Source organism: Girardinichthys multiradiatus, chromosome 17 (assembly GCF_021462225.1).
Source record: "Girardinichthys multiradiatus isolate DD_20200921_A chromosome 17, DD_fGirMul_XY1, whole genome shotgun sequence".
NCBI classification, from domain to species: Eukaryota; Metazoa; Chordata; class Actinopteri; order Cyprinodontiformes; family Goodeidae; genus Girardinichthys; species Girardinichthys multiradiatus.
Window position 1 is genome coordinate 27384449 of NC_061809.1, and position 11665 is coordinate 27396113.

The following is an 11665-nucleotide window of genomic DNA, read 5'->3' on the forward strand; positions in this document are numbered from 1 at the left end:
GTTGTTCCCGTTTTCTCTACCAAATAATCTCCCTATCCCTGCTGCTGATCATTATAGACACTTTCCAGTTCCAAAACCACTAGAGGGAATAAAAATGGCTGATTGTAAAACTGAGGAAGTTCTTGTCAGAGCATCTGAACATCCACTGAGCTACAGCAGAATATGAATCGGCTGTAGCTACAAAGCTGTACTGTACAGTTGACAAAATCATAACAATCATAACTGCTGAAAAAGTTCTAGATTTGAGTTGTTTGTGATGTTGTGATCATTAATTTAAAGAGGGCCCAGAGTTCAATAACAAAAACTAAAATTGTGATTTTTTAGATTAATTTTGTTTTCCCTTTTTAAACGCAAACAGCTCTTAGTCAGGCTCATGATCACTAAAATCAGGGAAATTAATCCCGGAAACACTAACTAAACAGACCAATTTATTCTGTTTTTGATCATCAAACACATTTCATATCAGGACACAATAAACAGAAAAAACGACTTTTAGGTTATTTGTTTTTCATTAAGAGAAACCGACCTGCACCTATGTGATAAAGTAACTTCCCTCTGAACCAAATAACTGGGTCATCCAACCTTGATGAGCTCATCTGCCATCAACTATTTGTGATAACTGGCAATGAGTCTTTTACTTCTCTGTTGAAGAATTTTTGCCCACTCTTAGATTTAAGACCAGACTTTGACTAGGCCACTCCATAACCCTAATTTTGTTTATTCGTTTGGACCATTAAGGGGTGACTTGCTGGTGTGCTTTTTAACTTTTGGGTCAGTAATGGTTTTGGTCTTGGAAAAATTCCAATGGGGGCCATTTTTGCCCAGTTCCTTTCTTACTAGAGCTTTAGATGTTGTTCTTGGTTCTTCTGTGACCCTCCTGAATGAGACATTAATGTTCTTGGAGTATTTTTGGTAGGCTGGCAGCTCTTGGGTCCTCCGCTGTTCTGCGTTTTGTGGATGATAGCGCTCACTGTGTTTCCCTGTGGTCGCAAAGCCTTCAAAAATGGCTTGGTAAACATTTCCAGATTGATAGATGTTTGAGTTTCTCATGCTGTCAGATAGGTTCAACTCAAGTGTTTTATTGTTTCTAAAGATGTGACAGTTATCAGGGCTGGGTGTGGATAATCAAATAGTACTCATGCTCGTACTCGTCGTCTTCTGCTTCATCCGGGACCGGGTAGCGGGGTCAGCAGACTCAGCAGAGATGCCCAGACGTCCCTCTCTCCAGACACCTCCTCCAGCTCCTCCGGGGGGAGCCCAAGGCGAGCCGAGAGACATAGTCCCTCCAGCGTGTCCTGGGTCGTCCCCTGGGCCTCCTCCCAGTGGGACGTGCCTGGAACACCTCCCGAGGAAGGCGTCCAGGAGGCATCCGGTATAGATGCCCGAGCCACCTCAACTGGCTCCTCTTGATGTGGAGGAGCAGTGGCTCTACTCCGAGTCCCTCCCGGATGGCCGAGCTCCTCACCCTATCTCTAAGGGAGTGCCCGGCCACCCTACGGAGGAAGATAATTTCCGCCGCTTGTATCCGGGATCTCGTTCTTTCGGTCATGACCCAAAGTTCATGGCCATAGGTGAGGGTAGGAACGTAGACCGACCGGTAAATCGAGAGCTTCGCTTTTCGGCTCAGCTCTCTCTTCACCACAACGGACCGGCACAGCGCCCCCATTCTGTCGATCTCTCGCTCCATTCTTCCCTCACTCGTGAACAAGACCCCGAGATACTTAAACTCCTCCACTTGAGACAGGAACTCCCCTCCAAATAGTAATCAAATAGTACTTTCCAAAAAATCTGGTTAATCACAATTAATTCATGATTTAAGCAAGGGAGTGAGAACTTTTATCACAGGGGGCCAGGTTGGTTTCGCTTTTTTCCCCTCAATAAATAAAATAATTTTTTGAAAACTGTTTTATGTATTTAAACATATTATCTTTGACAGATATTAAAATTGTTTGACCTGAATCATTTAAATGTGACCAAAAACATAAAAACAACAGCAATCTATAGGGTGCAAATACTTTGGCAGCAATTCAGACAATAATCTTTGATCACATCACTTCAGTGTCCTAAAAACACAATATTTAAAAGTTTCAGGACTCCATCTGGGTTGTTGTGACTAATCTAAAAGTCCCCCTTAAGATTACTTTGAAGGTACCTGGAGGACAGCAGGTAAATGAGGTGAAAGGTCAGATCTGTGTGCTTGTTGATCTTTCAGCTGCAGCTGTATTCTCATACAGGATGCTCTACAGCATGACCTCAATAAAGCTGAGGCCCACAGATTGCTTCCTGTGATCTTCTGAGGAAAGATGGAGCAAACTGAATGAGCTTAAAGCAGAGAAATCCAGCTTTAGTTGTGTCTGTGCCAACGTCAGGGTGTTTATCAGTGGTTAACCGCAGCTTTTCTGTTCAGAAATATGTGGAAGATGGATGTTACACACACTGTGCAGTGAAGCGGGTTGTTGCCTGATTGTGTGTGTGTTGGTGCAGGTAAACCTTATCCAATCAGCTGTACACAAACACACACCTCTGCACACACACACAAGTCGACAGGCGCAGCCGTGAAGCTTGCTGATTGGTCATAGAGGAAATGGTTTCAGCACAGAGGGATTGTGGGAAAAGAGAGAACATTGATTTCAGGGTTTAATGAAACGGCAGCAGAAACCAAACCAACAGGAAAACACAGAAATGGGAAGAGGAAAGTGAAAGAAAACTCTGAACTTTTTCACTCCCACATAAAAAAAACCCAAAAAAAACATGTTATTTATTGTGTTTGTGAAATAGTTCTGTCAGCCAGCTGCAGCCTGGAGTAATCAGATTACTGTAGCTCAGGTGTGTCCTTTCAGAAAGTGATTTATGGGTTGACGGGAACCCTGACCAGAGGGACTTCTGACGACACAGCTAGAAAATATCAATTTCCACCCAACAACTTGACCTTTTCCTACTCTAACTCTGCAGATTGGCAGCCGTGTTTGTGTGTCCGAAGGTTAAAAAGTCCCTGCCCAACGTGACCAAAGTCTTCATTCACTCCATGAAGGAGGCATTTTCTTCTGTATAGAAAATAAACTCATGAGGAGGTCATTCTTCAGTGTAGATGTTTGTTTTGATGGAAAGCTGGTCTGAATCAGAGCAATTCTCAAAAGAGACCTGGAACATTTTTTACCTGGAACTTTCATCAGGCCTGGCTGTTTTAATGTGATCTTTTCTTCTGTAGAACAAGGTTGTCAAGTCAGCAGATGCAACTGCTGTAAGGAAGTAAGGAAAAAAGAGGGAAAACAGAAAGAAATTAAGGGAAAACGGAACCAGTTGAACAAACCAATCAATGTTTGCTTAGAAGAAACGCCTAAACTTTCAATGTACCCTTCTTCCTCTCACCACCGTCATACTGACTGAGGTCTCGCTCAGCAGCTGAGAGTTGAAGAAATGTTTCTTTTCAGCAGTCAAACTATAACTGTTGATTGTGACATTGAAACTACACTATAGAGTCGCTACTAAGTACCTCGTAAGGGGAAACTATAAAACATTTCAAGTAATTTTGCAGACTCACGTTTGTGTTCAGGCAAACCTTTTGGGACAAACAGCTGTGAGGGGGTTTAAAAGTCGTTGTTCTTGTAGTACATCTTTTTACAGTGTTTACACTGTGAAACTGAATAATGATTATTTCAGTACACAAAGCACCGTCCAAAGGTAAATCTACCTACCAGGACCTTTTTCTGGAGTACATTTCTACCCTGATGATTTGTGTTTTCGCTGGTATCTTGAACGTTACCTTAGTGGAAACATATAAATAGCTGCTTATTCCATTTTCTATGAATGACTGAGCAGGTTTAGGAGTCAAATATGAACTCTTTCTGCTGGTTTGCAACCACTGCCTTTGTCACTATAATTTGCGAGTAATGAGACCCTCTAGCTAGTCCTTTTCAACAAAGTGGCTAGCATACAATCTTGCAACCTTGCTGCAAGAGTTTCACAATGTAATAAATATTGCATTGTTTTTTCGTTCCCAAGCCCCATGTTTATTTCTAGCTTTAATGAAATTAAGGGTGTTTTTTAATTCTGTTAGGTCCCATGCTTACAATAAGTTAAGACATGTTTTAGTTTACATCTTTTAGGTAACATCTTTTGCCGATCACACAATAAGAGAAGTTTTATTTATCAAAACTGGACGCACAGATGGTGTTTTCATTGCTACCATAGGCTTTAAATCGGTGCAATTTAATCCACCCTGCCCCTGCGGTAATTTTGTAATACATGTGATTATTTCCTTCTCCCCAACTCCCCCAATGGTCGAGGTCCAGGCAGTTGATCTGCCACTGATCTGCATCATATTGAAAGGCATGAGCGTGCAAGATTGTCAAGTATCAATCTATGCTTCACTGTTACATTACAGGTCGACTGTGAAATGGCTTTACAGCAGGGTGGTCCCTTGAAGCTCTTTTAGTGGCTGTCCAGCTGGATAACATGTGTAAAGGTCCAGCTCCCAGGCCCTCACTCATGAGTTTACCCTCCAGACCTGGCTTCAGAATCAGACCCCAGTATTTCTACTCTTTTCAAGGGATTTTTCTCCATTGACACTGAACTCAGAAAGACCCTAAGAGGGGAAAACCTGAAATGGACAATAGTTTTGTGTGTTAATCCTCCAGGAAGATATAAGAGTGACCTGTTTTGTCCCTTTAAAAGGTGGTTGACTGGAGCAATAGTTGGAAAGGTGAATTGGAGCAGTTTCTGCAGAGATGGGAACCTGTCCCAGTCTGTTGTAGTGTAAGGAAAGCTGGGCCCAAATTGAAGCTTCCAATGTACTGGTCAATCTGCTTTGCAAACCTTTAACTACAATCACCAGTGGTGGACAATTGTGGATTGAAAGAGACGGTGAATTCAAGCGGCTGAAGATAGCTTCCTCTGCAGGGTGAGTTGAGGTGGTTCAGGGGGGTGTCTACTTAACAGACATGTCTTCCTAGATGTGGCTTTAGATGTGGTCCTGTGGATAAGCTGGAACTGGAGAGAGAGGAAGATCTGCTAATCTCTGCTAAAGCTAATGTCCTTAGGTTTTAGATGAGCATTAATGGATGGATGGATGATGGTAAAAGCTAAGCTGTTAAAAGTTGGTGAACATTTAGCTTTTGCTATAAATATTTTTGTTATGTTTTCCTTCCTGTGTTTGTTCTTTCTAGGTTACTGAACCTGTCTCTGACCTCAGACCTGGTTCCCGAGCAGGATGTGATTGACGTCATCATCCACGTTGGCCGAAACCCTCAGGGTCGGAATCTGGCCTGGAAATACTTCAGAGACAAGTGGGACATCCTGAATGCCCGGTGAGCCAGAAGAACTTTCTCCCAGCTTAGTTCTTACAGTTGTGTTACTCCGTATCCCTCTAAATGCAACACTGTCGCTGTCTTTGTCCAGATATGGTGAAGCTTTGTTTATGAATTCAAAGCTCATCGGAGGAGTCACAGAGTTCCTCAACACAGAGCGAGAACTCAATGAGGTGAATACAGAAAGACTCATGTGGTTCTGTTGTCCTGCAAGGATTTTCTTGACAATTAGCATATTAATAAACTTTAAAATCAAATATGGTTTCCCGCAGAGATGATAAATAACAATTAGTTAATTTTTCCTCTGAAAACATTTGAGTTAAATAGAAACTGTTAGACTTAAGATTAACATTTTAAGCTTTGACTCCCTGCTGTTGGACTGATGGTAGGGCCTAGTATTGAATGGTTTGCTGTGTTCCTAAAAGGTCTGGAAAGATCTATTTTCCAGATCTTGAGAAAAATGGGAAAATAAATTTGGTCATGGGAAAAATAATATTTTCAGATCTTAATCTCCATTTGATTGTCTATATGTTGATGCAATCTATTTCTCCATCTATAATTCTGTTTCTCTGAAAAGACAGGTCTGGAAAAATATGGAAAACAATTATGGAGAATAGAAATATGTTTTCAGGCTTTATTTACTGACCCATTGTGTAAATGTTGCACCATCTGTCTGTTTATTCATCCAACTGTCATCCATCCAACTGGAAAAGCAGATTTGAAGAAATATGGCAACAGAAAAGAAATTACTGAAAGAAATTCATCCATCCATCCATCCAGTCAAAGTTTATTTGGTTTAGATCTTTTTTTGTCCAACAGCCAATATTGCTCCCCCACCCCCACAGCTATAGCTGCTGTGAGGTTAGGCAAACCTGTTATGAACCAAAGGATTAAAACCAGGACAAATGTACCTTTTATTACCAATTAATCAAATATAAAGCCTGTCCTACTGCAGTAGGACTACATATGAAGAGGCAGGACTTGAAAAAGCATGCTATTTGTGGCCATTAGGAAAGCGGAGACACCAATTATTCAGGGCGTATTAACACATTCTCCTGAGACTCACCACCACATCAATATTTTATGTTCAGGGTTGATTAATCTGAATAGGTAAAGCTGGATTAATGGGTTTTAATCAATTCTATGTGGAGTCATTTCACAGCTGGTACACCTGTTTATTCAGACAAAAGAAGAGATGCCTGACTGAATACATGAGGAAGAAATAACATTAAAGATGAGAGGTTAACAGTGTTTCTGAGTGAAACCTATCCCTTTCCTTTTTTATTGTACTCCTGTTGTTATGGTAACAAATTACAGTCTCTGAATGGCCTTGACTGTCAGCGAAACCTCCAAACAAAACATCATTATTTCCCTCGGGACGCCTGGATACAAAACCTCAACAAAGGAAAAGATTGACGTGGGGTTTTTATTTCAGATCTGAACAAATGTCTCGAGTGAATCACTCTGGGGAGCAAAACGGAGAAAGGGAAGGCAAAAGTAAATAGAAACTGAAACTGTGGAGGGGGAAGGGAGTGCAGAGTTAACAAATAATTCAAAGTAAAGAGACTTATAGGGAAGGATTTCCTTCTGTGCTCCAATGAAGCTGTCAAACACCAAGTTTTCTCTTTGGTCTTTGACATAAAGCAAGTTGAATTATTCCTCTTTCCATATAAAAAAAGTTCATCTTCTCAGATGCTTTTCCTTAAATTACTGTCACACAATTTGGGGTTTTCTGCCAAAATCTTTCCAGTGCTTGATCAGAACTGGTGTTTGGACTGGTTCTGTGAAAAAATAAAACGGCTAAGAAACTGTTTGATCTTCCACGGTCAGAGACCCATGTCGTTATGTCTCATTAAACGCCTCGTCCAGTAAAAACTTGCTCCTCTGTGTGGTGTATTCTCCATAAAGGATCAGAGTGCAGAGAGATAAAGACAGTGTTCACCTATTATCAGTGATTTAGATCATAATCATCATCTAAACAGTATTCAGTGCTTGAAAATGATCTTTAAGGCCGTCATAAAACACCAGATCGTGTCTAAGACTGAATTAGTGTGTACCTTTAGCGGGAAACCCCCATGCTTGACCACCATCATGCCATGTTTTGCTGTACTTGCTTAATTATTTACTGGCAGAAAGTATACCACTATTGGGTTTCAGTTCATTCAGTAAATTAAACGTTTTCTTATATTTAAATCTAACATGTAAACACATTTGTTGAATAAAATTACACACGACATGTAACAATTTTTTGCACAATTATATGGATTTGTAAATGTATAAGCTAAATATAATTACTTTACAAACTGTTATTGGTTGACAGTTTTACTGGGTTGATTGAAGTCATTGTTAGCTACTGCCGGGTTTCACTAAACCAATAGCTCGTGCTTTTTAACATTTCTGTTTTGGTTCCCACCTTGTCGTCCCACCATTATCTCCTCCAGTTAAAGGAATTTATCCAGTCCAGCGGTGTTGGGGCGGGGCCTGCGCTGGCGCGAGCGTTGGAGATCGTTGAGGGGAACGTCCGCTGGCACCGCTTACATCGGCGGCAATTCTACCAATGGCTCCGCAAATCTCCGGGTTCCACCTTCGGCTAACCCTGCGCCGGCTTGCTGGAGTGAAGCTATATCTGACTGCTGAACTTATGCACTTCTAGCCAACGGACGCAGTCAGAACAACCAAACTGGCCTGACTGGTTAAGAGGCTGGTTTCTGAACTGGTTTTGTTTTAAAAGACGTTTAATGTGTTCATCCATGGTGGAAACTTTATTTCTCAACATGAAGCCGTTTTGTGGTCAAACTGTGCTGTGAAAACGTAACAAAGGTTGATCCAGTAATGGTGAGCTAGCCTCAGATTTTATATTAATCAACTTCATATAGAACCACCAGAAACATCTAGAACTTCAGAATTTAAAGAAACCCAGAATGTTGGACCAACACATTTGTGATTTTTTTCTATGGTAAACTCGCCACTCTATACCTTCAAACCGTTAGCTGTTCGCTTAATTTTTACTGCTCTCCACTAAGAGAATGTAAACTGGTTGTAAACATCTGGAGGTTAATGAAACTTTAGCCATGCAAGTGATATTTTCTTTTTATATCTTCTTTTTATTTACCATGCTGCTGTAGCCCCACTATAATGCCCCAAAATCTACATTGGTGGCATTATGGTAAGGGTACAGCATCAGTTCAGAGAATCTTCTAAAAAAATTTAAATGTTCCTAAATTTAACGATGTGATCAGTTAAATAATGCTAGGTTTGTTGCTTTTTAAAAAAAAGAGTTGCCAGAGGGGTTTAAAAATTCGTAAAATATAGCAGCAAAGTTGGAAACCCTGGTAATGGAGCTGACCAATCAGAAAAAAGGGACCAATCATCAGATCACTGGTGCTGACCAATCAAAGCAGACTGGGCCTTTCAAAAAAAATGTAATATTAAATTAACCCGAAAGCACTATATGCAAACAGCATTTATACCTTTTTGTTCTGGGTAGCATATCACATCAGTTTAAAAATTTTACTTGTTTGCTTAGTTTAACCAGCTTTCGGCTGAAGGAAGATCCCCAAACCCCCCCCCCCCCCCCCCCCCCCCCCCCCAGCCTTCAGCACGTCCATCACTCCTGTAATTAACACTGTTTGAACCATAAGCTTTTCACAACATTCAGGCCGACGCTGCTTGAATTTTAACAGCAAAAACTTCAACAGTTTGAAGCTTTTGTTGCTTCAGAAACGTCCTCAGAGTGAGAAATAAAAAATAAAAAGAGGTTGACAGCAGTTTGAGCATTTAGTAGCAAACCACAGAAAGCCCCACATGTGGAGGAATAATTGTTCTCTGATGAGCGACAATGTTCTGGTCAGTCATTTGTTTTAATGAGCTGCAGAATGTTTGAAGATTTCAACGAAAAATACAAAAATTGCTCCAAAATAAAACACGATGCTTTTAGACAGTTTATTCTAGCAGGTTGAAAAAAAATAACGGTTTGTAAACGTTTGATGTGTCACCGTCCAACAGCACTTTACAACAAACCTATTAATTATACATTAAGGTTTAAAATTTCAGTCTTTTTCTGTTTAAGGCAGAGATCAATTTTCAGTTTATAAGTTTAAAATGTTTACCTGAGATGTTAAAATCCCAAATGCATCAGATCCTGAAGGAATATGTGAGTCAATAACAGAAAGAAGCTGAAAAGTAAACATGGACATTGTTCAGTCATATCAGTATTAACTCATTCAGTTTTAAACCAAGTTGCTTTCTGCTCCGTTGCTTCAAATCAAATGATTGACGTCTTTCTATTTGAAGTTGCTGGAAACAGTAATTCTGCTGTGATTTTGGGATTTCATGACCCTGCAGAGCCTCTAATTCTAATTTAAAACCCTTCAAAAGAAATGATGCAAATAGAACAAGGTAATTTTAAAAACGGAGAATAGTTTGAGATGGTTTTTAATCAGCCATCCCTTACTGCAGAGTCTTGCATCTCCAGATAATAATCAGTGGCTGAGGTTTTATTCATTCAAACACAGATTTGATGCACAGAATCTCCAAGTTTCAGCTTTGAAGGTTTTACATAAACTTACACAAGAAGAACTAAAGAGCTCAAACTATATAGACCCTAAATGTCTCTGGAAGTGACCTGCAGCGTATCAAGTAGATCCCTGAAACCTGACAGGATCTAAAGCTAATCTGGTCCAATTGCATTTCCAAAACTTCAGATTTTAATTCTAATCAGCCAATCTTTGAAGTGACGAAGCATAATACCAACAACAACAAAAATTTGTCAACTCTTTTTTTTTCTGTCCTAAAATGGAGACTAAAATCCGCTGACTCAGCTGTGTTGGAGTTCATCCTGCCCAGGTTAAATATGTGCTGTTTTATATGCAGACGATGTGGCTTTTTACAGGAGCATTTCTTATGTTGACCCGATGAATCACAGGTGGTCTTCTACAGACTGTGTAAGAGACTGGACACCAGTATGGAAAACCTTTTGGACCTTACAGTGAGACCATGCCCTGATAGACCTCACAAAGTTTGGAATTTGACCTCGTGTTCATTTGAAGGACAACCGGTACATAATAATCGTTTTTGTGTGCACCGTAAATGTTTTTTGGGCGGTAAGAAGCACCAAATCGCAGGACTTTAGGGCTTGTTAGACAGCTTTGGGTTTGTAGTTTGGTGGATTTAAAACATTTAAGCCCACATCAATCCGTTGGACATATCTAGTTGTTTAAGAGTCTTCACCAACGGTGGATTCTGTGGACACATTATGGAGAATGTGAGGAACTTAACACAGATTGTACAATTTATTTTGCTCCGGAAAACAGTGCTGGATTGGACCTTGCAACTGATCTCTAATGTGTGGTGAGTCTTAACTCCAAAATCTCCTCAGTGGAACACATGATGGACATTTGCAGAACCTCAGAAGTCTTTTGGGACATGACCTTTGAAGGATGAGAATTTCTGTCAAACTGAAGACACTTTTGGGAGATGTTCCTCTGCTGTTTGATCCAGCTTTGATGTTCATAACTGAGCCATATATGAATTAACGGGCCTGCCTCCTCCTATACAGTCTGTGTCCAGTGTTGTGTGAGTGTGTGATGAAGATGACAATGATAAGGAAAACAGCAGAATGAAAACAGCTAACTAAGAGTCTGGTTATTAAAAACTTTAATTGCATCAGGAGAAAGATGATGGCACTGTTAGCTGTGATAATTGCTGATGTGAAAAAGCTAATAACTGTGTGCATTATCAACCATAAATGTCCAGTCAGGGAAATCTGGTTTACAAGTATGAAAACACACCACATGTAAAATAAACACTGTAAATGATACCAACATGATATATTAAAAAAGGGAGGAATCTGAAACTGTTTGTGTTGGTAAATATGGTATTTATGATGATGGAGGTGCACAATTGAACTCTGAAGGAAACAGGAAGCTGCAAGCAACACTTCAGTCCTACTTCCTGTTTACATTGTTTTGGTTTCTTGTGTTGGACCATTTAAAAATAAAAAACGGTGACCCTGAACAAGGACTCAGTTTGTCTCAAAAACCAAAACACTTATGAAAATGTTCCAGTGGGGTGAGTTTGTTCAGCAGCCACATAGCTGACTTAAACCACATTTCAGTGTATTATGGTCTTTAAAACATCATTGAAACAGGAAAGTGCTAATAAAAAAAATATTCAGCCCCCTTTGACTGATACCCATGAATAAAAAACAGTCCAAGCAACTGTGGTTAGAAGTCACCTAATTAGTAAATAGAGCCCATCTGTGTGTGAATCTGAGTATAAGTGCAGCTGTTCTGTGAAGAACAGGAGAGAACAAACAGGATCATAAGGACCAAGGAACATAGCAGACAGGTCAGGGAGAG

The 11665-nt window shown here is 40.2% G+C and overlaps 1 protein-coding gene across 5 annotated transcripts in view; it reads left to right on the forward strand.

The window, feature by feature from the left end:
* LOC124883040 (thyrotropin-releasing hormone-degrading ectoenzyme-like) overlaps positions 1–11321 on the forward strand; it is a 344041-nt gene extending 332720 nt beyond the window's left edge. For all 5 annotated transcript variants that reach the window (XM_047389881.1, XM_047389880.1, XM_047389882.1 and 2 more), the window contains 3 exons: positions 5166–5306; positions 5398–5479; positions 7748–11321. In XM_047389881.1, the coding sequence (XP_047245837.1) occupies positions 5166–5306; positions 5398–5479; positions 7748–7900 (376 nt within the window). In that variant the 3' untranslated portion in view covers positions 7901–11321. The remainder of the gene's footprint in view (positions 1–5165; positions 5307–5397; positions 5480–7747) is intronic.
* The last annotated feature ends 344 nt before the right edge of the window (positions 11322–11665 follow it).